The sequence below is a fragment of the Emericellopsis cladophorae genome, assembly GCF_022114955.1.
Source record: "Emericellopsis cladophorae strain MUM 19.33 chromosome Unknown NODE_21_length_315015_cov_118_186755, whole genome shotgun sequence".
Lineage (NCBI taxonomy): Eukaryota > Fungi > Ascomycota > Sordariomycetes > Hypocreales > Bionectriaceae > Emericellopsis > Emericellopsis cladophorae.
The window spans coordinates 265353-292104 of record NW_026250946.1 but is presented as its reverse complement, the minus strand read 5'-3'; the positions used below and the strand labels follow the sequence as shown (position 1 = coordinate 292104).

At 55.6% G+C, this 26752-nt stretch overlaps 8 protein-coding genes across 8 annotated transcripts; 2 read left to right on the top strand and 6 right to left on the bottom strand.

Moving 5' to 3' along the window:
• Positions 1–85: 85 nt before the first annotated feature.
• J7T54_001502 (Activating signal cointegrator 1 complex subunit-like protein) lies at positions 86–1464 on the bottom strand (the record flags this gene model as incomplete). The annotated part of the gene is made up of 4 exons (XM_051506387.1): positions 86–164; positions 375–739; positions 1149–1224; positions 1283–1464. The coding sequence occupies 4 exons, from the start codon at positions 1462–1464 to the stop codon at positions 86–88; spliced, it is 702 nt and encodes a 233-aa protein (XP_051362395.1).
• A 1424-nt stretch (positions 1465–2888) lies between these two features.
• J7T54_001501 (histidine phosphotransferase HPT1p) lies at positions 2889–3479 on the bottom strand (the record flags this gene model as incomplete). The annotated part of the gene is made up of 3 exons (XM_051506384.1): positions 2889–3156; positions 3214–3380; positions 3459–3479. 3 exons carry the CDS (start codon positions 3477–3479, stop codon positions 2889–2891), a joined length of 456 nt encoding a protein of 151 aa, XP_051362394.1.
• Positions 3480–6284: 2805 nt separating this feature from the next.
• On the bottom strand, positions 6285–7409 carry J7T54_001500 (uncharacterized protein; the record flags this gene model as incomplete). Its single annotated transcript, XM_051506383.1, has 1 exon — positions 6285–7409. One exon carries the CDS (start codon positions 7407–7409, stop codon positions 6285–6287), a length of 1125 nt encoding a protein of 374 aa, XP_051362393.1.
• A 655-nt stretch (positions 7410–8064) lies between these two features.
• J7T54_001499 (Elongator complex protein-like protein) lies at positions 8065–12011 on the top strand (the record flags this gene model as incomplete). Its single annotated transcript, XM_051506382.1, has 3 exons — positions 8065–9907; positions 9960–10302; positions 10358–12011. The coding sequence occupies 3 exons, from the start codon at positions 8065–8067 to the stop codon at positions 12009–12011; spliced, it is 3840 nt and encodes a 1279-aa protein (XP_051362392.1).
• A 192-nt stretch (positions 12012–12203) lies between these two features.
• On the bottom strand, positions 12204–15319 carry J7T54_001498 (Bud site selection protein-like protein; the record flags this gene model as incomplete). Its single annotated transcript, XM_051506381.1, has 2 exons — positions 12204–15095; positions 15146–15319. The coding sequence occupies 2 exons, from the start codon at positions 15317–15319 to the stop codon at positions 12204–12206; spliced, it is 3066 nt and encodes a 1021-aa protein (XP_051362391.1).
• Positions 15320–17426: 2107 nt separating this feature from the next.
• On the bottom strand, positions 17427–19250 carry J7T54_001497 (uncharacterized protein; the record flags this gene model as incomplete). Its single annotated transcript, XM_051506380.1, has 1 exon — positions 17427–19250. One exon carries the CDS (start codon positions 19248–19250, stop codon positions 17427–17429), a length of 1824 nt encoding a protein of 607 aa, XP_051362390.1.
• Positions 19251–20276: 1026 nt separating this feature from the next.
• Positions 20277–21320, top strand: J7T54_001496 (uncharacterized protein; the record flags this gene model as incomplete). The annotated part of the gene is made up of 1 exon (XM_051506379.1): positions 20277–21320. One exon carries the CDS (start codon positions 20277–20279, stop codon positions 21318–21320), a length of 1044 nt encoding a protein of 347 aa, XP_051362389.1.
• A 3482-nt stretch (positions 21321–24802) lies between these two features.
• J7T54_001495 (uncharacterized protein) lies at positions 24803–26350 on the bottom strand (the record flags this gene model as incomplete). The annotated part of the gene is made up of 2 exons (XM_051506378.1): positions 24803–26138; positions 26199–26350. 2 exons carry the CDS (start codon positions 26348–26350, stop codon positions 24803–24805), a joined length of 1488 nt encoding a protein of 495 aa, XP_051362388.1.
• Between the last annotated feature and the right edge of the window lie 402 nt (positions 26351–26752).

Below are 26752 nucleotides of genomic sequence, written 5' to 3'. Positions count from 1 at the left end.
TGAAGTCAAATGCTCTGCACAGGGTAGTCAGATCAACAACTTGCCGTGGTCACCTTGCACTACGCCCGGACTCCCGGTCAAAGCCTCAATCCTCAAAACGGACCTCAGCTTCTACTTCATACACCATGTCGCCATCACTGCCCTCGACAGCCTTAGCACCCATTCTGCACAAAGCCACACGATTGACGTCCATACTATCCATCCACACCTCGTCCTCATATCGCCCTACAATATCCGTTGCATCAATTGTCATTCGTCCCTTTGACTTGCCTCTCCCCTTGACATATATAGTGTTCACAATCGTAGCATGCAACAACAGTGGTCTCGCGAGCTCCTCCTTTGACATGAATGATGCAAATTTCCCCCTGACTAACTCGCCAAACCGCCGCAACAGCCCCGAGGGATCTACCGGTGGAGCGTAGATTACCCTACACTGTGCGGGTGGCTGCAACGGCTGTATACCCTTGAGAGTGACTTGGAGATTTTGATCGAGGGATGGGTTTGGTGAGCCCAGCACGACGGCGGCTTCAGTCGCGGTGGGTGCGCGTGCTTCCTCAAGCACAGCCTTCAGACTGAGCCCTCTGAGGGTGCTGACGGCTTGGTGGAGCACCTCATCCTTGAGTGTCATGACCCCAAGTGTGAGATGCAAGGTCCCCGGCGGCCGGACTGCGGACTCGGGTACGGCAGAGCTGTGGGGCGCCGTGATGTCGGCCTTGAAGGAGGCAAGCGAGCGCGTGAGCTGTGGGCTTGATAGCGGTATACAAAGGAAATGCGTCGGCACTGGTCGTGGAGGCATGGCGGCTGTTGCTGTTGGTCGAATACGACTAGACAAAGATGGAATTTCTTGTTTGTGTCTTTCGACGAAAGTCGTTATGAAATGGAGCCAACGAGTGGTGGCAATGCAACAAATTCCCTGTATACCTAGAAAAGATGTAATTGTATGTACAACGCAAACCGAATTTGACGATGCTGACGATGTCCACAATTCCAAACAAAGCAGGCCGAATTCAATCCCGGCACCAGTGGTTCGCGTTACCCGGGACCCCAAACTCCTTTACACTTCAAACATGACGACAACAGCATTCCTTTGATATGAGCACCTAGTATCAATACTCATATCCAAGTCGTCTTGACTCCTCCGGAATCACATAGCCTATCCGGCTTTCGCTGACCCAGGCAATGGCCAATGGCCAGCCCATCATCACAGCGTAGAAGGGAAAGAAGCTACCCAGTGCCGTTAGCCCATGTCCAGTCTCCGCAACGAATGGTCTTGATGACTTACACTGCACTTTGCCCTGCAATACGTCTGATCTGGCGCCCCCAGTCCGCAGGCGCTTTCGCTTTTGACGAGGAAAGTCTCTCGAATGGATGTGCCTCCATGGCCCGGCCTGCATTACGCAGCGTCGAGATGATGGAGAAGCTGCGTTTTTGCAGAGGACGGAGGTTGATGCGTGTAGCTATCATGTTGGCGAGTAGTTGTGGTTTTCTGATAATGTTTCCGTACTCCAAGAAGTGAGTGGTGATGTTCGAAAGAGTAGAGATGGTCTTGATTGTGTGCTTGATCGATTGATACTGATTGAACAATCAAGACCTGTGTAACAGAGAAACATGCTGTGGCTATATACAAAATCCATCCATCTGCCATTATCATGCCTTTGAGGCAGATGACACCACTCTCGCGCGAGACGATTCCGCAAGGCGCGTCCTCCTGCATCCGGCGAATTGTCGCTACGCCTTTCCTTTGCGGCAGATCCTGGGCTATCAGTCATCACATATCAAACATCACGCCACTTGTTGATGACATGGAAAGGCCCAAAATAAGGTCCAAGAACATTGCGGCGAGATCCGACGCTGAGGCTGGCCGTCCCAACAGCCTGGCATGATGTAGGCCACGCACCGGGTGGGCCCCCGGTCTGCACGTGCAGAAACATCGAACCATGCCATGGGCAAAGTCGGGATCTTCCCCCCCTGCGACGAATCCTGAGCGGGCAATTAGCACTGCAATTCAAATCACTGGACCGGCTGTCTCTCGACACTTGACACATTCTTTGTCTTCTGACGCCGCGAATCTTCATTGTGTGGCACGTGGACTTATTCCGTTCCACTATGAGCCCGAACTCCGTCTCGGATGACATGATGATCTGGCCTCAAACTCTGAAGATTGAACACCCAGCCCGATCCGGCCAGCGGCGCACAGCGTCCTCGTCTCGGCTCGTCCCGGCGAGACCCTTAGTGTTGGCATTTTCTGCGACACGGACGTGACGCCCTGCATTTTATGTGGGGGAATAAATAGAACACACATATCATATACCAGCTGCCATTATGGTCGTTCTCTGACCGGAGCTATGACCGACTGTCATGTATACGAACAACCAAAAACCGTGGCAAGCAAGCGATCTGCCCTGCTCTGCACAGACTTCGGCGCCTCCTCCATATAAAGGAGCACCCGGACCCCCTCGACAAACCGCGACCTGCCGTTCGCCCTGGAGTTTGACGCTGATCTTCCAATCAGGGAGAACCCCCCAACAACAATAAGTGAGGGGAAAATCTTCCGCGTCCCCCGACACGTCGTGAAGCATAGCGAGTGGCGTGTGCATCGTCGGGCCCCTCCAGCTCTATGGCCTCGTCTTCGTTCTAACAGTTACGTCAAGGAAAATGGAATGATCGTGGTTGAATGCAATCGTGTGGTCGTCGTCGTCGTCGTCGTCGTCGTCAAAAAGGGGGGAAATGGTGTAGGCTCGAGATTGTTCTCGCCACGTACCCTCAGCTGGCCGGCATAGCGCGTGCAACCATTGTTTCTCCTGCTGCACAGCTCGGACCGTCGCCTTGCCGATGGACGAGAACATTCAGAGGCCCCCCTCAGCGGGGGACCAATGATCTGACGCGCTCTATGCGTCTTCCTTCTCCTTCTTGTCGTAGTAGTTGGTGAGAACTCGACGCGCGTCGGATATGTCGTCCTTGACGACCTTGATGACGTCCTCAATGCGACTCAGGCACAGGGCCTCGTCGGGCTCCGGAGTGCCATCCACGTTTTCCTTTTTCCCGTAGCGCTGAATCTTCTCGCAGCCGTCGCGGACCTTGACCAGACCCAGTGTTGCTGAGGAGCCCTTGAGGAAGTGACCCTTTGCGGACAGCTCGAACAGATCCTTGGCGTCCCTGGCAGTGTGTCAGTAACCGGGCCATGTGTTGTTGGCAGCAGGCAGTGCCACGTACAGCGCATCGTCCATCTCTGTGAATGTTTGGTCGGCCTGGTCAAAGAAATCAAAGACGATGGATGAGCTAAAGCTGTGGTCGTCCGGGTCGTCCATCTCCAGAATCTGGTTGAATGTAGTCATGTCGACGACGCTCTCGAGTTCGGGCAACTCGTCGTCGCTTTTGACCTGTAGCAAAGAAGTGTCAGCCAGGACCTTCCTTCATGGCCGTCGTGCACGGCGCCATGGAATGGGCGTTTGACCAACCTTCTCTTGGGCCGGTGCCATGGCGGGCAATTATTCCCAATGACTCTCTCCGCGGGGTTGGCGGGAGGGTTCGCGAAGATAGGAAGAAGACAGTCAGTCGTACGTCGTATGCGCGCGCGCCTCGACAGGATCCGATGCGACTCGACGGCGACAACGGTGTCAGGAGCGTGGAGAGGGCTGCAGCACGCAGGCGGAGGAGGTGAGAAAAAAGGCAAGTCGGCAAGATGGTCTGCAACGACAGACGAGACAACGGTGACCGACCGGCCGGCCCACACAATGAGGGAGGACTGACTGACTGGTGGAGTGAGTGGTGGATGATGGGATGCGGCGGTTCGGAAGTGGTTGGAGGGTTGCAGGGGACCGACCCGATAGCCACGCCTTACGTAGGTCTGGTAGGTGGTAGTGTGAACCGGTAGTGGATGGCAGCTGTGGGCAATGAGGTAATGAAGAAGTCCGTGAGTAGTTTATTGCCAGCAGCGACTCGTGGGCGGTAATAAGAGGGGGCTGGCCAAGGGAGACGATGTCTGGCTACTTATCCCAGCGAAACAGAAATAAGTCACTGACAATTTGCTACGCAGATAAGTAGTCAGAGACGGCAATGCTTGTTGGTGTGGTTTGATGATGATGATGATGATGCTGACTGTGCTTCTACGTAAGGCAAGGTAGCTTAATACGTGTAGTCGTCCCAGGCAGGCCTGGCTTGGTGGGGGGAGGGCACGAATGAGCCTAGGGTCTCGATGTGGACAGCGGTACCGTTTTGGGTCGCGTGGAGTTGGACAAGCGTCTGAGATTGTAACAGTTCTTGGCGCGATGTTTGTGCAGCCGACGATCCTCAGGACATGATGGAGCCTTCACCCAAGGTTGGTTGAAACTTGAAATGCTCACAGGTTCTCCTCACCTATCGACCATTCTAGAATGCCCGTGCGAGCGTTCCAGAGCATTTCCTGCCATCAGGCGAGTCAGTGACCAGAGGCCACGAGAGTGCGTAATAGGGCCCTTCGACTATCCAAAAAAAAAGTCCCAGACTAGTCTAGTAAAATAGCGCGGGCGGAACCTACTGGTGAGGGGCAGCCTCACGTCGCGACAAGCGCGATGTAACCAACGTGAGCGTACGGAGTCGTGCGGAGTCAGTCCCTTTGAGCTGATAGGGCTCGCCCTTGGCCGGTGAGTGGACTGAAGCTACACGTCGCTCTTGGCGCTGGCAAGGTGGCTTCGGGTGGAGGGCGGGCCTGACGGCGGCTGCAGTGCTGCGTGGTCTTCGAAGCTTTCTGGAGGGTTTCGGACGACAAGACATGTCGAATCGGGATTCAGCTCAGGGCGCGCAGATGACCACAGGAAAAAGCAAGAAAGGTTGCATTGTGACAGTGAGGGGGTCTGCAACACCAGAGAATACATGCATTGTCTTGAGGCTGAACAACCAAGACCAGACGTGATAAGCGCTGGCCGCCAAGCTCGACCTGTTCAGTGCTGCAGGTTTGTCACAAGATGGTCGCGCGGGGGCGGCAGGAGGTCGAGGTTCTGGAGTACGTAGGCTTTGATGAATAACCGCGGCCGAGTACCTCCGCGTACCTCGTTGAAGCGATGCGACTTGCTTTCTTCGTCTCAGGCCGAGGAATGACCGCTTAGTCTCTGAAGCAAGGATTCTTGGGCTGTTCAAAAGCACATTGAATGCGTAAAACACGCAGTTGCGAGTGTTAATGCCGATTTGAAGTGACACTGCTGCAACTTTGACTGGCGTGAGTACATGATGCTAGGGAAAGGTCGTTCAATTCGGGTGGCACCGTGACAGCAACACTAGGAAGTGAGTTATTTAAGAATGAAGCTCCCGACGACCTGGGCCATGATTACGTCGTTGGTTGCATCATCGGGGGTTTAAAATTGTGAATTTGTGCTGGTTGGGCCCTCCACGTCTATCCCACGTAACTACCCGAGACCCCCGCCATCACCTGATGCTTTCGCTGGCGTTGAGGACTCCAACACTATTGACACGACGTAGTACTATGAGCCAGAATTTCACGATCAGATCGTTCTCGCTACAGGGTTGTTGTCCCGAGTCTTTTCGTACCGTAACATTGAGGTCTGGGTCGCGGCACCCGTCCTGCTGATTCTCAACCTAGCCATGTAAGGTATGTAAATAGCATGGAATGAAGACTAGTCCCTCATCCAATCCGGCTAAGAACGATCAGCGTCGACGGCATCACATCTCCACGATCACGGGACAAGGACAGTATTTCACAATCCAAAGGTGAAAATAGCCGGAGCATCTTGGCTTCATGCCTCCATCACCGTGGGCATCGTTGCTAGCCACCGCCTCCATGCGCTTACCGTCCCACAGCAATCTCTCGAGTGCTTCTCGGAGTGGGCAAGATCTTCGCGGGCTCAGAGCAACAGAGCTGACTGCATCTGAATCAGGAGGATCTTGTCCGACGAATATGTCATATGTCCATCGTCGTTTCGTATTCGGCCACTGCTATTGAACGGATGTCCTTCAAGAGCACTAAGACTATAGTGGACCCTAATGGCTGCTGGTGATGTCTCCACGTAGGGGACGTCATTGTGCGCAGCACCGTCTTATCGACACGCGCTGGCCTTTTGCAGGCACCGAATCTTGCACTGAAGCGTGTCCGATCGTGTGGTAGCACAGAGACACGAGGCTGGACGGGCAAGTTGACAAACACGCGGTGTTGCGTCTTTCCTCGCAGGTGACTTGTCCGGCGTGAGTCTCGGTGAAAGTGTGGTGTATTAAGCATTATATCGTAGAGTCATAACAGAAACTTCCACGCCAGCGGGCCTTGAAACTGTTGGTACAGCAAGTAGGAGCCGCGTTCAGAAGATGACCTTGGTCGCCACGCCGAGCAGCCATGCAGCATCGCCCCAAGCAGTTTCATCCTTCCTAGGCGGCTGGATGTTTTCGCCAGAATAGTTCGTCATACCCTCCAAGTGCCTGGAAGACAGACCGCTGCGACCTGTGGTCTGCGAGGCCGCATCTGTCGACGACTCGACCTCTTCGTCGGAATCCCCGTCGTTCTCCTCGACCGAGAAGAGACGCCATCCAATCATGTTGCTGATCCATGAGGCACCACCCGAGGTTCCGTATTGCACCAATCTCCTCACCGCAGCATCGTCCGCAGCAGATGTGTCCTGCTCTAATTCTTCCAACCGCTCGTCCAAGTCGACAAAGTCGGGGCCCTCCTGCTCGGCGGGGAAGTATGATTCCCCATCACGGTCCCCTGGCGTCATCGCTGCGCTCCGCAGGCCAGCCAGGCTATGGCTTCGGCTCTGGGCGCGACTGGCATGACGACTGACATAGCGGCTTCCCATCCTAGAGCCAGCATCCTCATCCAACGCAGCCGAGCTGCCCCGTCGGCTGGCCAGTCTGCTCGCCCTCTCACGCTCCGCGACTAGCTCCTCCTCGAGCACCTCATCATCCTCGTCGCGCATGGCCGCGAGGCTCGTTGAGCTCTGACGCGACACAAGCCACGACTGACCCTTGTATTCTCTAGCCTCCGTACTCATCAACGCGCCCGTCCGTAGAAGCCAATCGCTGTCCGAGCGGTCGCGCAACTCGAGATCATCCTTTCCGCGGTGCCTAGATGCCATTGGGCCATTTTTGTGTCCATGTGCACCGAGAAGATGCGTCGTGGATTTGCTCTTGGAGACGTTGGGGACGTGGGCCCCAGGGGCCGAGGGTGTCCGCCTGTGACGGGAGCGCGACCGCGGCCCAGCCGGCGAGTGAGAGAGAAGTCGAGGAGTCGTCGGGGCGGACTTTCCCTGCAGGTAGGATGTGCTGCGCTGAGGGGCTAGGGACGAGGCATCGTGGAATGCCGACGCGTCGACGTCGTGGATGGGGATCTTGGTGGTGAGCGGAGCGAGGGACAGATGGTGCAGGTTCGTGTTGCTTCGGTTCTTCCGGCGAGCGCGCTCCGCATGAGGGTTGTAGGCGAGATCCATCGTTGCGCCAGTCGCTCCTATTCGCGATGCGATGGAAGGGAATGTAGAGTCCAAAGACAATGAACCAGTAGTAATTGATGTAGGGGTTGACGAAACTATTTGAAAGACGGGGTTCGGCTCATGCTTGAAGGAGGAATGAATCGGAGGGCGGTTACTTGACGGTTACGGATACTCATTTCACTGTTGCTGGGCCCCACCCTGGATCGCCTGCCTTAGCGGATGCGTGAACCGCTAGCCGAGGTGACCGTATTGCTTGTGATAATGCTGGAAAACTACGAATAGGCACGGAACGCACCTCTCTTGAAAGGATCCAACAGGGGATTGTGGACTCACAATGGCCTCATTTCTGGGTGAGTGTGGCGTGGTGGCTGCATCGCGCGCTCCGAACGAGCTGCATGCTGTTAAGGGGTACTTAGGCAAACCTCCTACAATGCCCCGCCGAGGGGCAATTCCAAGTATCCCCCATCACCCAAATGGAAGGGGAAAAAAATTCACGAAGAATCACCGACAACCTCATCTACCCGCCACCCTACAATTTCCGACGTTGCAGCGTATGCCTGGCTAGACGCGGATCTCGGACAGAGCCCAGTCTGTGGCGCTCGTACTTCATGTGAAAGAAAGCCACCCATATCCCATTGCCCCCCTCTCAGCAGCCATGCGCAACCTACGCAATGTGCGCTTCGGCCGGTGGAGCCAAGCCAATATCACGGCTACATGCTGGGATCCTGAGTATGACGAGACTATTTGTGCCGTTGGGCCGACAGAGACGAGCGCTCGCATCGAGTTGCTCAGGGTATCAGAGAAGGGCGAAAATCTAGCACACGAACTGCTCACGAGCTGGGACTCGCCCAGCCCCAGTCCCGATCTTCTGGCGGATACAATCCTCAGTCTCCAGTACCAGAATGGCACGGGGTCGATATGCATCGTCCTCGAAGGCGGAGACATTGTTTCCGTCAGCGCAGATGGTCAGGTAGAGATCATGGGCTCGATAGACTCCGGCATCGCGGCCGCACGGTGGTCTCCGGATGAGGAGCTACTCATTATCGTGACAAAGGAGCAGAATGTACTGTTCTTGGGGAGCTCCTTCGACCCCGTGGCCGAAGTCCCAATGTTGGAGGAGGACCTCAAGCTGTCCAAACAGGTGTCTGTTGGTTGGGGCAAACGCGAGACGCAGTTTGAGGGTCGTGGAGCCAAGGCACTGCGCGATCCTACAATCCCTCTGAAAGTCGATTCTGGTGTTCCAAGCAAATTCGAAGATGGTGCGACGACAATCAGCTGGCGCGGAGACGGAGCGTTTGTGGCCATCAATTCGGTTGCAGAGGGCAGCCGCCGAGTGATACGGGCATACTCCCGCGAAGGCGAGCTGGACAGCGCGAGTGAGGCCGTCGATGGCCTGGAAAGCGCACTGAGCTGGCGTCCAGCTGGCAATCTCATGGCCAGTATCCAGCGGCTGGAGGACCGGGTTGACGTTGTCTTCTTCGAGCGCAATGGCCTGCGCCATGGAGAATTCACACTGGTCTCGCCCGTTTCAGGCCCTATCCAGACCGTGGACAACATTCGCCTCGAGTGGAACGCCGACTCGACTGTCCTCGCGGTTGTGTTGCAGAGCTGTGTGCAGCTGTGGACGATGGGCAACTATCATTGGTACTTGAAAGAAGAGATTCCGGTGCGCACAAAAAGTCTCTCCTGGCATTCAGAAAAGGCACTACGGCTGGCCCTGGCCTCGTCTGATAGTCTGCTCTCGTCAGAATACGCTTTTCACACCGCCAAGGGCAGTTGCCATGCTCCCTACGACAATGGTGCCGTGGCAGTCATAGACGGCACGGCTGTCAAGCTGACACCTTTCGCTACCGCGAATGTGCCGCCCCCTATGGCTCTATACGATGTACCAGTCGAGTCTTCAGTCATTGACGTTGCTTTTGGCAGACAAAACTTGTCTTTCGCCGTGCTGCACCACAAAGGCGTGTCTGTATTTGACTGGTCACTCAAGAATGGGCGACCAACAAAGCCCTCACTTCTCTTCGAAGCTCCGTTCAGCGCTGTGGACATTCCTGGCGACCACATGCCCTTGAGGATATGCTGCGCTTCCGAAACCACGTTCCGAATCTCAAGCTATCAGCAGACTTTTGAGCTCGAGCTGGCAAGAAACTGCTTGCGAGTATTGGCGGACCGGCCAACACTACTTGCCTTTGCCACCCACGAGGACGAGAGCGGTGTCCAAGGCTATGGTCAAGACCGAGGTGGGAAACTCTATCGCCTTGAGGAAACGGAGGATTCTATGATCATCCCCCAATTCCCCACACAGTTGCCATTCTTCGAGGTCACCAAAGTCGACGAGGTTACGTTGGCCTTTGGCCTGTCTAGGGGTGGGCATCTGTATGCTAACTCACGGTCGTTGGCAAAGAACTGTACATCGTTTGTCGTCACCCCGAGCCATCTCATTTTCACGACCAACAACCACTTTGTTAAGTTTGTCCATCTTGCTTCAAATGTGGACAGTAAGTCATTACCGCACAACCCTGCATGCCAGTAAATACTGATTCTGTATAGACCTGGAGGTACCCTCAGATGATCTGGAAAAGGATGAGCGATGTCGTAGCGTTGAGCGCGGCTCTCGTCTGGTGACTGCAATCCCTACCAACATGAGCATCGTCTTGCAGATGCCTCGCGGCAATCTCGAGACGATCTTCCCGCGCGCCATGGTGGTGGCTGGCATACGGAACCTGATCGAGGAAAAGAACTACGGCCGTGCATTCTCCTATTGCAGGACGCAGCGAGTGGACATGAACATTCTCTATGATCACCAGCCTGAGCAGTTCATGGCCAACGTCGGCTTGTTCCTCGACCAGCTGAAGGAGGTAGCACACATTGACCTTTTCCTCTCAGCACTTCGGTACGTGCTTTTGCATGCTTCTCTGGTCATGAGATCCGTATCTGACAAAATGCAGGGCCGAAGACGTCACGCAGACAATGTACGAGAATACCAAACAGCAGAAGCCCAGCGCGCCCTTCACCCCCAATCTCGCGCCGAGGCCGGCCAGCTCTAAGATCAACACGATCTGCGACTCAGTTCTCAAAGCTCTCCAGTCACGCAAAGCAAGCAACCTCCAAAACATTATCACAGCCCATGTCTGCAAGGATCCCCCCGCACTGGACGATGGTCTGCGTCTCGTCGCGGACCTCATGCAAGAAGACGACAACGTGGCAGAACGTGCCGTTGAGCACATTTGCTTCCTTGTCGACGTGCATCGTCTGTACGACCACGCGCTGGGTCTATACAACCTCGACCTGGCTCTCCTCGTCGCGCAGCAAAGCCAGCGTGATCCGAGGGAGTATGTCCCCTTTATCCAAGATCTCCACCAGAAGCCCGAGCTCCGACGTAAATTCGCCATCGATGACCACCTGTCCCGTCACACCAAAGCTCTTACCCACCTCCAGAGCTTGAACGTCTTTGACGAGCTGTGCGATTACACCGCCAAGCATGCTCTCTACCATGAAGCGCTTCGTCTCTACCGTTATGACACGGCCCGTTTGAACATTCTCACCGACCTGTACGCTGCCTACCTCGAATCTATTTCGCAGTACCGCGAGGCGGGCTTGGCCTACGAATCTCTCCAAAACTACAAAAAGGCCACATCGTGCTACCAGTCCGCCGGAGCACTATGCTGGCAGGAATGCCTCTTCAGCGCGCAACAACAGCCCCTAGGCACCGATGCCATGGCCGACTTGGCCAACACCCTCGCTGACGCCCTATGGGAGTCCAAGGACTACGAGGCGGCAGCAACCATCCACCTCGACTATCTCGCCTCCGTCGAAGCAGCCATCCGCTGTCTATGCAAGGGGTACCACTTCCCCGCCGCCATCCGCCTCGTCATCCAGCGCGGCCGACCCGAACTACTGACCACCGCCGTCGATGCCGGCCTCGCCGAAGCCCTCGGGTCAACCACCGAGTTCCTGGCCGACTGCAAGGCCCAGCTCACCTCGCAGCTGCCCCGTATCGCCGAGCTGCGCCGGAAAGCCGCAGAGGACCCGCTGTCGTTCTACGAGGGCGACCGCACCGGCGGCATGGACATCCCCGACGACGTCTCCATCGCGGCGAGCTCGCGCATAAGCACGAGCGCCAGTCTGTTTACCCGTTACACGGGCAAGGCGGGCAGCATCGGCACGCTTGGGACCGGCGTGAGTCGCGCGAGCAGCAAGAACCGCAAGCGGGAGGAAAAGAAGCGCGCCCGGGGTAGGAAGGGCACTGTGTATGAGGAAGAGTACCTGTGCAATTCAGTCCGACGCTTGATCGAGAGAGTCATGGCGACAAAGAGCGAGGTGGAGAGGCTCGTGTTCGCTCTCGTGAGGAGGGGCATGGCGGAACGCGCCAGGGCTGCGGAGGCATTGATGGGGGATGTCGTGGCAGCATGCGAGCGGGCCGTCCACGAAGTCTTCCCCCCGCGGAACGAGGGCGGCGTCGAGCCGCAGCAATACGCGGAGGCCCAAGCTGCTGGTGGAGGAGGCAGTGGTGTCTTTCAGGAGTTCGTAGTGGAAGGGCGGCAGACAGCTGACGCGCCCCTTGTCACGGGCATGAAGAGGCTGCAACTTCTTGGATCGTAGACTAGTGAAACACCACATATATTCCTTCCATTGCCAAAAGATACAGATATCATCGCTATGTAAAATATGTCTCGTTGGGTGAGTAGGTACAGAACCCTTCTATATCCGCCGTCGCCCTTCAACGAGGCCTCCCTATTCGAAGAATAGTATGCCCTTCCGAAAGGGTGTCTTGTCTCATTTCGTAGCCTCGTTTCATCCATCCTGCTTGGCCGTTGTCGTCTCGTCTTTACCATTACCGCTGTCGCCGCTCGCTGGCCTTGCGGTCTGCTCGCCAGATGCGCGATCTTGACCCTGCTCGTGCTCTTCCTCCCGCTCTTGTCCACCTTCCAGCTCATCCTCCTCCTCATATTCCTCATATTCACCCTCTTCAAACTCTTCGCCCTCCTCGGGAAGGAGACCGTTCATTCGATCCCACACCTCTCTTCGGATCTTGTCTTCCTTGATCTGCCTTGCGCGTTCAATCTCCTCGAATCCGCCGCTCTTCTTCAAACGACCTTCCTGGACGAAGGCATGGATCTCCTGGTGCAACTTGTTGCCTCGACGGCCAGCGAGTTCCTTTTGTCGCAGTTTCTCGGCACGTTCAATGGCTTCTAGACGGTTCTCGTGATTAGGCTGGAGAGCGCGTACCTCGCCAAGAACGCCCTCCTTGGCCGCGTTCGGGTCAAGACTGTTGCCCAGATTCTCCAGGCCCTTGGAGAACTGTCTCGCCGTGCCGGCGCTGGCACCCGTGCCAGCATCTTTCATCTGTTCCTTGGTGGCTTGCTCGACCAAGACGAATGTCTCGGTAGCCTTTTCGAGGTCGTCGCGAAGATCGACGAGCAGTTCCTCCATAACGCGAAGCTCGTCGCGACCTTGGCAAACGTCCTCGAGTTCCTTCTCCCAGATCTTAGTCCAGATGGGCTTCTCTTGCGTGAGATAGTCCTCCATCCTCTTGAGTTCCTTGGTCAGACCAGAAATATCCTTGGAAACGTTCTCCAGCTGGCGAGGCAGGGGCCGCACGCCACGGTGGACGACGTCTTTGCGCAAGTCCTCTACAAGATCTTGAAGATCGTCGACCTTGCCGACGAGATGGTCCGAGTCGGTGTTGAGGTGTTGACGGCCCTCCTTGACGTAGGAGTATCCAGCATCGCCATCTATATCCGGAACGACAGCCTTGGCAGCCACAGTCTTGACATCGGCAGCCTTTTGTCGAAGGCTGGACATGGAAGTCTGGACATCGGACTGGAAGTTGGAGTACGTCTGGCGGAGGACAGCGAGATCGCGTCGCAGGCTTTGCAACTCGCCCGCCTGGCCATGGTTGAGCTTGCGCCCGCTGCCGAACGCAGGCCTGGATGGCCCGGGGGAGCTAGCCGTGACCGGTGGGTTGGTTGCCAGGTTCGCCAGCTCTTTGGATGTTTCCTGCTGGCGGTCTGACACCTGCTGGAGGGTGGCGCCCTGGTCGTCCACATTCTGCTTGACTTCCTGCACAATCTTGGCCAGAGAAGACATGCCCTCGTCGATATGGCGCTTGATTTCATCCAGAGGCTCCACGTTGAGCACCAAGACTGTGCGGTCTTTGACGTCTGTCAGGTCTTCGAGCTCATGCCTGACCCCCGATACTGGATCCTGGATATAGATTTCCGGGAGGTCGGTGCCATTCTGTTGTGTGCTCCACGAGAACTTCTCAATGAATGCGAGCTGCAACCGGCCAATGGTGAGCTCCTCGCGTCCCTCTGGCAGGACAAACTTTTTGACCTTGGATTTGTACTGCAAGAATAGCGTCAAGTCTTGAGTGGGCGTCGGAGGCGGCGAGACCTGGAAGTACGACTCGCTTGGCTTGGACTCGCGCGGCGGTGGTGGCAGGGACTTCTCTTCGATCTTGGGCGGTTCGTCGGCCTTGGGGGTCGTCGCTGTGGCATTGGCATCTGGCAGCGAATCTTGTCGGCTGACGAATTCTGGTGCGTCAGGCAAGGGACCTGCCAGGGTGGCGCTTGGGGCGTATTTGTCCTCTGGTGTTTGCACCTCCGGACTCTCCGAAACAGACGTGCTTTCTTCTCCTTGCGCGGCCTCTTCGGACACACGACTGGGAACACGAGCGGGCGCAGTATCTTGCGCCGCGGCTCGGGATTGTGTGGAAGTATGCCTACTGTGGCGGACAGATTCCCTCTTTTGCACAGCTCGCAGTGATTCTCGTGCTTCCTTCTTGCCCCGATTGGGTACCGGACCATTCTGCGCCAGGATGGGGACGCCGTTGACCGAGCCGCCCAGATGCTTGGATATCTGGTATTGCGAGTAGCGTCGAGATGCTCGGCGCTCGAGGTCGCCACCCTTTTGAAGTGCCGCCAGCGCGCTGGACTGGTTGTCAGGTGGTGGCGGCGGTGGCGGGGGAAACGAGTCGACGTGGACTTCGCTCTTCCCCGCTGAAGGTAGGGATGGCATCGACTCATCCCCAGGGTATGGTGGCAGCACTGGTATATTCTGCATCGTGTTGCTCGACAGTGTGGACTGTTCGGAAGAAATGGAGTTCAAAGACTGTTCTCGCTGTGAGGGGAAGCGCCTCGTAGGCGAGGGATTCCTTTGCGCGGCAAGTGAATCACTTCGCGGTGCGTCGGGCTTGTACCCATTTTCTATACCCTCTTCCAACAGGTTCGTCAGGCCACTGTTTCCGCTCCCCACGGTGCTCACGCTCGTGGTTCTCTCGGGTATCGGGTTGCCGTCCCGGTCTCTGAACTGCTTCTGGCGGAGTTTGTGTTGTTTGCGCTTGAGGCCATGGAGAAGGTTGATGATAATGTCCCGTATCCTGGGCAAGTAATTCTCCAGGTTCTCTGAGCTCGCTTCTTGGCTGAGCGTCGCTTCGAGTATGTGTCGCAGGGAATCAGGCACGTTGCCGAGGTCGGATACGTCAACGTTGATGGCTGAGAAGGCTCGGCACGCCATGTTGAACTCGTAACCCAAACGTACATAGACGTCGGATACCTGTGTATCGGTTGCCTGCCCCCTCGACCATTGCGTCAACGTCTCGAGAAGCTGCTTCGTGGCGACGAGGAGATGGGTCACGCTCTTTTCGATCTGCGAGAGCGGCATGTTTGATCCGCTGCCCGAGTTCTGATGCCCCGTATTAGCTCTGTTGCTCTATCCGCATCACGTCGACTCACCTCTCGGTTGACCCTCCTGGAACTGCTTTGGCTCGATCGTGAGACGCTTCCTTGCTGCGGTCGTCCTTGCGTGCCCGGTGAGATCGAGCGCACAGGGACGTTTGGCGGTGGGCCAGGCTCCGCGCCTGGCGACCGACGCTGGAACCCCCTCTGGGACCCAGGTTGCGACTGCATGACCGAAGCGATGTGTCGTGTATATTATGGTGCGATTGTCGAAAATACGCGGCAGGTTTCGAAATGCGATCCAGACGACAATTGATCTCGTCTAGACAGATTGGGCTGGGATGGCTGGGGCAGGCCAGCCTAGCACTGGGGACCAGGGTTGTGGTCGTCGTGGCCGCTCGGTGGTGGTGGTAGTATTCGCTCAACTGGCTTGGGCTAGGTCAGCTATTTGCGCTCGGGAACGACCGACATGACCCGTGGTCAAGAATGTGCGCGAAGGGAGAAAGATGAAGACAGGCAAACGCACATGGCCGAGGGACGTGGCCAGAATGCGACAGCAATAGGAGTGTCGGGAGGTTGCTCGCTTGTCGATTGCCTGCCTGCCGCCTGGCCTGGCCTGGCTGTGCAGCGTGCGCTACCCTACAGCTGTTGGCCCGATGACTGCCGCTTCCGGCCCTTGATTGGGCGCGTCAGGGGTAGTTTTCTGTCGCGAAGATGAGAAACAAGCTTCAACGCATCTGATTGGGGCTCAACGCGGCTAATTACGGGTCACGAATCCTCCGACATCACCCCGTCCCGCACGCGTGCTATGGAGAAAGTACATCAACGCATCTACAGTCCACGGATGTAGCCGCAATCACGTACCAAGTCACGCTGATCCTGCCTGGTTACCTCTGCAGGTGCATTACCATGGCATCGGGGACGAGGTCCTCGAATCTCTCTCCGTGGGGATAACTGGTCATTCGAACAGGATGTTTCGACATCGACTGCTCACGTCGTGAAAGATCCGTACTGAACCTGCCGGAAGACTTGATGAACCGAGATCGCCAATTCGGCTTGGACGATAGGAAACCCGCGTGCTTCGAGAGCGTCAGCCCTCATATGTCGATAACTATAAGTTCAAACGGAGATGGAAGCCAAGCATCCAGAGCGATCACAACGGCTGCCCGAGCTATCGCTCCCTTCATCAGCTACGGAACGAAGGCGTGGGCCGTCCTTCTTTCAATGAATGCCAATTGATTGGATGTGGTAGTGGTTTCTGACACCTGAAGCTTTGGCCATTATGTTCTACCAGTCGTTGCGTGCACAGACACCAGGCATCTGTTCGGAACCTCGCAAGACACTGCATGAATTGGCCGTATTGCAGCTTCTATATCCGTATACGAGTACGGAATGCGCCCTGGATCGCATGTGCTGCTTTCCAAGCCAGAGCGTACCTTGCTACTTGGTACTGTACAGAAAGAAACCCTTACGATCTTACTTCTATTGTCTGGCGACAGGCCAATTCCACACCTGGAGCACACTTGTCGCCAGTTCTATCTGTCGTCGACTTGGGTCACTATGCGCCTGACCATGGTCGGGCGGATAACCGGAGAAACTTTCCGACGCTGAAACAACTTGGAAATTACTGTCCGCAGGCAGTTCAGAACACAGTTGCCATGCGCTGCCTGCATACGCCCACGTCACAAAGTACATCATGGCGTGTCTCAACGTGCGCCAGAGCCTCAATTTCCCTCCAACATCCCCCACAGCCACGCCTCGGGGTGGCTAGCGGAATGACCCTATGGACCCTACGCGGAGTTGTCTCTCAACCCTATCCCAGGACTCTTCATCAACCCAGAGGAGTGGTGCTTGGTGGATGTGGGCATGTCTGAGGACTTGGACGACGACAGCCAAGTCTGCTTCAAGGTTCTCCCATCCCCAATGGCCTTAGTCGCTATGGATGTCACGCCAGACCGGATCATATCATGTGCACCAAAAGCCCTGTATACCTGTGGCTCATGAATAAGCGTCGCGATTTGTTATTTTTATGTTCACGGAGCAGAAGCACCCGCAGGCTTTGGTCGCTTGAGCGCATTGTTGCCCGTTTGTGCCAAAGGTCGATAGCTTCTGGCTCATCAGAAACTGTGTGGTCACAATGTTTGGTACATTTCCACAGTTCTGTACGAAGCTTGGCACAAGTTCGTTCAATGGTTGGTTGAAGTGAAGTGGGTGATTCGGCGGGAGTGAAACTTGCGTGTACTTGCTAATGTCTTCAGTTCCCTGTTTCCTTTTGGCAACATCTCCTTTCGAAAAAAAAAAAGACTAGCCCTGAATTATTAAATCGACTACATGGAGGCTACCTGTACGATTTGAGAAGACCATTGTCCGGTTCACCATCTGCTGGGCCATCCAGCGCTTTGATCTTTGAGAGAAGACCGTTGCAGTGTGAGTCTGACGCCTGAATGGGCTTGGGCACGCCGGTATGCGACCCCTTTCGTGCGCCGTTGTGGGATGCACCGTTTGCGCCTCCATTGGTAGCCCCAATTGGTGCCTTGATGATGCCATTCTCCCTCAGCTTCCACTGCGCCATAACAGACCGCGTCGCGTGGTAGTGCCTCTCAAGCCCCTTTATGATGGCCCTGCCGACAGGCTCGATCTCTTCGGGGTCCACACCCACGGAGATTCGCATGTATGGGTCTTCGTTGCGAATGAACGGTGTCGAGGGCCAGATGCGTGTTACGGAGAATCCCAGGCCGCCACCCTTGGTCATGGCCACACCTTCCTCCTCGCAGGCTCGCAACACTAGGCTCGTGAACGCGTCCAAGCTTGGACGCTTGTTGATCTGGTCGTCGCCAAAGAGGCGGATGGTAACGACGTTTCCGCCGTGACTCCAGCCCATCTTGCGCCATTGAAGGGGGTAATTGAACCTGGCAATTGTGGAAGCCCTCTTGTCCAGGAAATGGTATAGCTTCTCCGCGTTAGAGGTGAGATGGTGCATCCGCGACTGATGGATGTCGTAGTCGATCTGCGGGAGGACATTCGCCTGGCGCGTGTAGAGCGTCAGACCCGTGACCTGGCGGATCAGGCCCAGGGTGTCGTGGTACTCCTCGGGATAGACGAGGAATCCACACATGACGATGTCCATGCCCATCTGGATGTACTTGTGGGCGCTCTCATAGTAAAGTACCTTGGGGTGGCTAGGCTCACTGAACCAGTCGAATACAGCCATGCCGCCCGAGACGAGCGTGCCGTCTATCAGCAGGTGGCGGTCTGCCCAGCCCTCTCTGCCCGAGATGAGCTGCGAGAACTTACGGATGTCCGTCGTCTCCAAGCCGATGGTGTTGGCCATGGGGTCCAAGTAGACGGCCTTGGCGTTATGTCTCTCCGCCGTGGCAATGATGTCCTCCGCGTCGAAAGTCTCCGAGTTGATGAACTGGATGTGATTGACCTGTCGCACGAGCTCGAAGCACTCAAAGTATAGGTATGGCGAGATGACAATGACATCGCCCGCCTGTAGGACGTTGCTGAGCAGGAACTGCTGCAAAACCGTGAACGCGGCCACGCCACTGGATGTCAGGAGCAGCTTGAGGGGCAGCTTCTCGTTACCCAGGCCGAGGGCTTTGAGCAGACGGGCTTCTAGCGCTCGCACGTCCGGCGCGCCGTAGCGGTCGTAGTTGAGACCATCTGACAGGTGGTACGAAGGATCAAACCACCAGAGCGTCTTTGCTTGGTCGTAAGAGGGACTGGCACGCTCAAAGAAGGAACCTAGAAAGGACTGCATCTGGACAAGAGCACGGTAGCGCTCCTCCATCTGCCAGGGACTCAGCGTGAAGGCCGCCAATGTCTGGCTCTGGCCCTGTTCCTGGTTCTGGGTGATCGCCAGCTGCATCTCAAATTCGGCTGTCAAGCTCTCGAGGCGAGTGTAGGTGTCTTGGAAGATGCCAATGCACCAGTCGTCGGTGCGAGCATTGATCTCCTTCTCAATAATGGCACGTTTGTCGTAGCGTTCCTTGATAGTGGCTGTCGTCTCTTTGAGACGCAGCAGCAGCACAACCCACATACCAGCGATGGACAACCTCGGCGATTCAGAAGGCTTCAGATCTGAGCGATGCGCCAGTTGCCCATGGCCATTGGGGTTGCCCACCGCAACGGGGTATGGATGTGAGTTGGAGACAACCATTGCGTGTCAAGAATGGGAAGGCAACGGATGGAGTTGTCAAGAATACAAGACAAAGACAAGGAGCTATCCTTCGAGCGACTTCTGAGCGAAGAACGCGCGGTTCTGTAGCTTGGCTTCTTCGATCTTATAGTGGGTGGAACCCCCGTGCTCTGCCTGGTAGGTAAAACAAGACGCGTCTGCAACACTCTGCTTGCCGCAACCCGGGAGTAGACTGCGCTGTCTGTCAGTGAATCTTGTACAGAGACCTCTCATTTCTCTCATGAGAGCACTTGCAAACGCTCAGGGACCTGTCACCTGGCTGCATCGCATGAATACCGACCTGCGTACGGGGGCGTGTTTTTTTGGCTTCGAGTCGGGTACATGCATTGCATAGGCAGGTGCCGCGAACGCGCAGATTCTCGACCTTTCCATGCGCAAGGCGATTGGCCGTGCTCACCATCCTCCTCGTCATGGTGCGAGATCAACCCCTTGCCATCAAGATGTGGGGTGAGGGATGGAGCTTGATGCTTCCTCCTGCAGGCCCTAGTGCTCATTCTGACCTTCCCAGATAGGAATTTTTACATGTACGCTACTTTGTATGGCTCGAGATGGCTCCTGCGAGCTTTTCGGGGCGGATTCCTTGGGGTTGACGGCAAGGAATCGAGGCTACTGTCATTTCCTACGAATTGGCGAAGATTGATAGATGGGTCCTGCAGCAGTCATGGAGGGCGGGGGCGTTGGGCAATCTCTTGAGCGCGAGAAGACAAGACTTCGAGTCTGACGAGCAAAGTCATTGGGGTCTGATCAGTCGTTTGAGGCCGGCGATTCGGCGAGCCTATGTGCTTTGTGGGTGTACCTTTTGGGAGGACCTGACAAAGGAAGTGGCGCACAAACGTATGCTCCGTCTTGATCATTCTCAGCAACGAAGCATCGCCATCTTATACAAATCCAGATACTGCAAGGATCTCTCTCGCCCGCACGCCAACTCCTCTCTCCATGCCAGATCTCGCTTCACACTTGCGATCCGCCCAGCACGCAACGCCAAACATGAATAGCATTAAGGGAGTCAACGGGATCAACGGTGTACATGGACACGGAATCAACGGCCGCGGCATGAAGGGCATAAATGGTGTCAACGGACACACAAAATCCTCTTCCCGAGGGCCTCACATCCTCAATGTCCTTGAGCAACGTTATGATCCAAAATTCTACGAGGCCATCACGGCCATCATGACGCTCCGCACATCATACCTTCGAAACAGATACATCTTTGTCAAAGGCGAGGATATGGTCCCCATTCTCTCCGGCCTGGGCGCCAGACAGGAGGACTTTGAGTCGGTCCAACAGATCAGCGACCTCACAGGGCCCGACCCAACTCTCGACTACCGGTCCGTTACCTATGGCCGATACTGCATCGACCCAGAGACGCGCAGTATACGCCGCCTCGAGTCTCAGCCTTATACTCTCACCGTTCAGGAGGACTATAAGCGCCACGACTCGGGCGTACCCAGGACATTTGACGAAGCGCCCTCAGACATGCAAGGCAACACGGTTGTCCAGGCCCTTCTGCTCTTCAAGGCGCTCATTTTCCATGGGGTCCAAGTGCCGCCTCGAGATCGGCTCGACTATTCCTCCTCGCGCTGGGTGACCATCATGTTCAACGCGCGGACGCACACGGCGCGCAACCAGGGCATATTCGGCGAGCCAGCCCTCGAGGGCGTGCACTCGGACGGTTCCGACCACACCATGACCGTCTTCCTGGGCAGCCACAACATGCGCGCCGACAGCGCCGTCACTTTTATGCATGACAACCAAGAGAAGACGGGCGTCCAGACGTGGGAGACGAACCCGACCCTGATCAGGGGCCGCGTGCACCACCAGCACCTCCTCGACACGCTCATCTTTGTCGATCACGAGTTCAAGCACAGCGTCACTTCGGTGCACCAGCAAGACGACTCGTACCCGGCCACGAGAGACATGCTCGTCGTCTTTACGCGCAGGCCAAAAATGAGCGGGCATGTGTCAGGGTATGAGGACACGATGGATCTTCACCCCACAGCACCACTGCATGTGCCCATGTGGCTGCCTTGATAGAGGGGAGAGCTACCATACGACGCGCACGCACAGACACACGGCATGTATAGTGGTGGATAAAACATTGGCAAGATTGCATTCATCTTCCTGTCAACTATACCTGGGTGGGTGCGATCGAAGTCACCATATCGTGTCTGGCCGAATGAGCATACAGCCAGAACGAACTCCAGTCATTGTCAAGTCATGTGCACGTGTCACTATACATTTCGTCGACACGAGTGCCGGTATGGTGTGCGCATTCTAGAAATAAATGTCACCCCATGGGCACCCGTGTGCTTATGAGAATCCTACGGCTCACGCAAATCCCCCCCTCCCCCGGACCCCCATGCAACCATCGAATGGGAAAGGGCGACAAAAGAATACGAAATCCATGCTTTTATTTGTGTTCTATGCATAGGCATAGAGGTGGCTCTCTTGTATCCCCTCATTCTTCTGCACAGTATCATGTACCAAGTACTTACGACAGTACTTACGACTTCGCCAAGTTCATGGGAGGAGGCACTTGCTGATAAGGGCGGGGTCACATCAAATAGGTATTCCTGGAGGATCGACTTGCAGGCGGGCACTTGAAGGAGGATCAATGCCGAGAACAACGCGTCTTGTCAATTCACTGGTGAAGACTTAGGAACCATGTGAGGAAGTATTTATCAGGATTCTGACGTGTCGGCCGGTTCTGAGGGGATCCATCCCGGTTTTGGCAGCACTGGCTTGATCAACGCCATCACGATGTCCAGGCGGGGGCAATAGAAAACAAACTAAGTTCAGCGTATTGCTTCGTTTACAGAGTTTGACAGTGTCAAATATATCTCTAACTAGTATCGGCGGGATAGGAGCTGGTGTGGAGAGTGTTGGCTACGGCAGAGTGTTGGTTCTACGCACTGGGACTTCATTGACTAGCAGGTGCATGAGCAGGAAATCGGAGATTTATCATAGGCAGATCATCGCATGCTTAGTAAAATGGGGCCTGTTTCACAACCAACATACATTAGACTGGCTTGTGTACAAGGAGAACCAACAGCATGTGAACATAGCCAAGGCCCGCCAAACAGCACATTAAAGTTCCCTCAGCCGTTCCTTATAATTGCTGACTGGGCCGACTTGGAGTCGGTTGACTTCGTGTCCGCCGCGAGTCTCCTAGAAGTCACAAGCCGAGAAAAGCCATCAGTGCCGTCGTACATGTGAGTTTACTCGGAGCTCGAGAGAGCAAACCCTCGTGCAAAAGGGTACTCACATAAGCAGACTGTAGTCTACTTTGCAACCCGCGCCATCTACAATGTCTGGATTCATTCCCAGTTCAAACTTCCGGGGCCGTGACACCGAGCCGCCATGCAAACTTCGTACCGAGTTGGCATATGAGGAAATTTACGCCCACAAGTCGCGCGACTAGGAGATGGTCAAGGTCCCGAGTTCTACGTCCGCAACCTTAACGCCCTGTCCATTGTGAGTGGGGTATGTGTCCCTCGCTCGACTTCAACTGCTTTTACCGGTTCAGTCTTTCGGTATGCTAACTTGTGGACCAGATGTTCGTGGTCGTGAACCACTACGCCGCGTACCACTTGACGCTCAACTTTGGACGACCAGGTAGTTCCTTCCCGAGCGCTTCCTCAAACGAGACGGCTTCCCGGACGACCGACACCATGTAATGCAGCCATTCAGCATGGGTCCGCGCGACTGCATAGGCAAAAGCAGCTGGCGTACGCCGAGGGGCGTCTGATGCTCGGTCGATTGCTGCTCAAGTTCGAAATGCGGCTAACCCCCGAGGCGGAAGACTGGATGGACCAGAAGCGCTACGGGACGTGGATGCGGCGCCATTGGAAGTGTTCATCAAGATGTGTGAGAGGCGATCGGCTCTCGGGGGGTGTGGGTGCGCTTTGTGTCTGAGTGGAGCGGCAGAGGAGAGAAAAATGCCGGAGATGTTATCTGCACGTTCGTTGTACGTGCGAAAGACTCGCGGCCATTCTCCCTTGAGGGCCTCGCTCACGGGGTACTGCGAAGTGGCTTTGTATCCGTGGATAGATGATGGTCCAGGGTCCAAGAACAGCTCGGATGAAGAAGAGTGATGAAGGGGTTGCGGGGTATCGGTTGGGGGTTCGTGAGCAAGGCGCGCGGGGATACATTTCGTCCTCTGTTTCCACATTTGATGCTCAGACGGGGCCCTGCTAGGAAGGAAGGGAGATAAGGAAATTTTTTGGGTCTACCAGGTTATGTGGGCACTCAGCGGGTCAGGAGACGCGACTGTCTGCGATCTAATAATTAGGATCTGTTTGCTTACGCTCCTTGTCGTGTTGCGCGGCATAGACCACGCTCTAGAAGATTTGCAACGTGCTTTCCATGTTTATACTACTGCCACACCGCTGCAGTCTGCACTATGCGTTTAGTTCTTGAAATCCTGCCTAGTTGTGCATTAGCCGCTCAACGCGCATCTGATCACTGGTGTGTGATAAGGGGTTCCTGTAGCGTGAGTGGGGTATGCGTGCTGCGTGCAGATTGTACTTGGAGATGACATCTGCGATTCCTTCGCGTTCTCGGCTGTTGCAGCTTGTAACCTCAGATACTGATATGAACGGCGTTAGAGGCGGATTCAGAACTGGAGGTGAATACTTCAACAAACAACATGAAGCCCGACTTGGGAGTCAGGGGCTCAGCGTACACAATCGGACAGTCGGCCCAGCAGCAGACACCCCGCCAAACTTCAAAGGCGCCACTGATCTCATCTGCTCCTCGGTTTCGGCCGGACCGTACCGCTCTAACCAGGCCAGGGACTGCCGAATGGTAGAGGGAAAAAATCGGAGACTTGGCATTAACGTGGCCTTGCAATAAAGACGCAATCGGCATGCACAGACATGCAATGCGGGTTGTCATGGATTCGTGCAGCGACAGGCCACCAACCTGCTTGATCCTGCTTGGTTTCGTGGCTCTGATCCTTCGAATCCCTCTGGTCTTAGCATCTCCGAACTGCTGACGCGATTGGCTATTCCTGGCTACAGTCGATCGAACCATGATTGTATGAAAACATGGGCTTTTTGCAAGCTGATGCCTCCCTCCTGCAGCCAGTGGGCATGTAAGCTCATCACCCCATGCTATGACTACAAGGACATACATAGGCCTTTGGAGGAATGGAAAGGTGTGTGCACTCCAAGTTTACCACATTCAAAGCATCGACGATCCCCTCTCTCGCTTTTGCTTCCGAGAAAGGCCCCGAGATAGTCATAACATGTCATGCTGCGCCCCCACAGCAAGGTAGTTGATCCGTAGGCGCAGCCCTACTTGGTGACAAGAATGGAGCGTCCGCACGATCCGCAGGATGACAGCAGTGCGGTCCTCCTGGTTGATACACCGCTAGGGGTGCGTCGATGACTTCTGAACGCTCATCAGAATCGCATCCCGATGGCGCTCTGGTTGAATAGAACACAGTTGCATTGGTGTCCGGCATGAGGTTCGGCAACGATGGTCAGTAGATCGCGTACAGGTGTAGTCGACTACAGCTTTGGCTTCATCCCGCCCTCCGCCATCGTATCGACACCCCTAAACTCAAAGTACCTGTTCCACTCGGGGTCGTTGAGGAGATCGGCCATCAACTCTTCCTCAAAGGTCACCTGCAACTCGATCCCCTCATCGTCTCCCGCCGGTCCGCGGTGTGCGGGATAGACAACACATTGACTCAGAGGGATAGTGCCAAACACATGCCGATACGCGGTCGGGCTGGCAAACCCAAAGTCAAAGTCGCAGAAGTTGGAGCTGCGCCAGTCTGTGATGTACAGGGCCATCAAGGGGAAGGCATCCGCGCTGATGGACAGGTTCTCCTTGCCGCGCTTGTGTGCTACCTTTTGCAGCTCGACCGCCAGCATCTTGGGCGTGACACTCTCCGTCATCTCGCGAATGTAGCTCGCGAGCTTGGACAAGGGCACATCGGAGATGATCTCGCCCAGCGTGAACTGCGGGAGGTGCGACGTAGTTGAGTTGATGTCGAACTGCATGTTGCCCTGCATACGCTCTGGCATGTTGGGGATTTTCTTGATGAGAGTGACACCCGTCCCAAAGATCGGTGTGTAGTCACGGCCGGGGTTGTAGAGCGGTTCGCGGATCCGGGAGAAGACCCGCCACATCATGGCGCAAATCGCATTGTAAGTTGTGATCCACGACCCGTCAGCTGGCGTGGCAAGTTTCTTGAGTTGAGCAGCCTTGCTCTTGGGCACATGAAACAGCAAGGAGTGAGATCGTCTGTGTCGAGGCGGGCTACTCACGGGCAGCGCTCGGCCAGGCGCAGGCGCCGAACCACTCGTCTCAGTGCTTGGTTCCTCAGAGGCCTCGGCTGTCTCGAAGCCCAGGTTGGTGAACAGGGTACGGTCGAGATTCCTCGGGTCAAAGAGGGGATGATCTGTTTTGTTGACGAGAGCATAGCACCAATCCGCTATCTGGTGAATAAAGGAGGTGAAGCCGACGAGACCATTGGCGTAGTGGTGTGTGGGAAGCATCAAAATCATGCCGCCGGGGATGTAGTTGAGCTTGAAAGCCATGACAGGAGGGCTGTTGTCGGGATCGGCTTCAGGTTTTGGCCCAAATGTCATAGGCGGGTGGCTTAATTTGTCGGCGTCCCCCAGAACATCCGAGGTGAAGTGTGCTTTCTCCATCTCAGCAAAAGACGGGTACGTGTCCTCGGGCCCGTCCAGATGCTGCACCACAAACTTGATGGTCGTGCCTCGCTTCCTGACAATCGAGTGCTGGCCATCTGCGTCCTTCTCAATGGTCCCGATCATGTGTCTGACCTGACTGAGGGTTCGTGCGATACTCTCCTTGAACAATTCCGTGACCATTCTTTGTGCCGCGGATTAGATGTGATGAACCGTAGACAGGATTTGGAGGGTAGCCACATACTCTTTCTGCGATGCTTCTATTTTGAATATCACCGCCACGGTGGTGAAGGTCTTTGTCGTGAGGTAGTCAAGCGTGGATAGCCTGAACCGCTCCTCCTCGGGGTCGGTCTCCCAACCCCAAGGATGGAGATCGATCTCCTCGATTCTAGGCATGGCGAGTCTTGGGAGCTGAGCGTTTCAGATTCCGTCGGTTGTTCTGGTTCATGGGCCACGCTGTAGACCAATTGTGAGCCTCAAGTCGTGACTATCGCCAAGGGCGTGCGAGGGAGGTGCACTGAATCCGAGAGTACAGAGGATCTACCCCTATATAGGCATATCATAGTCCTCCCCGCCGATTGCGATCCTACAAAGGCCTTCGCCCGTGCCTAAGAAGGATTCATTGGCGGGGTGATGCAAGTGGCCATGCCTGGGGTCCGTCCTGCATGCCTGGATAAGGCGGCGATGCACGCAATCGCGCATAAAGTGACAGGAGCGGGCTCCTGTTAGTTTCCAGCAGGGAAGCATGGCAGTTTTTGAATGTGTCTCCCACTCGATCCAGACAATCTCGAGCAGGTC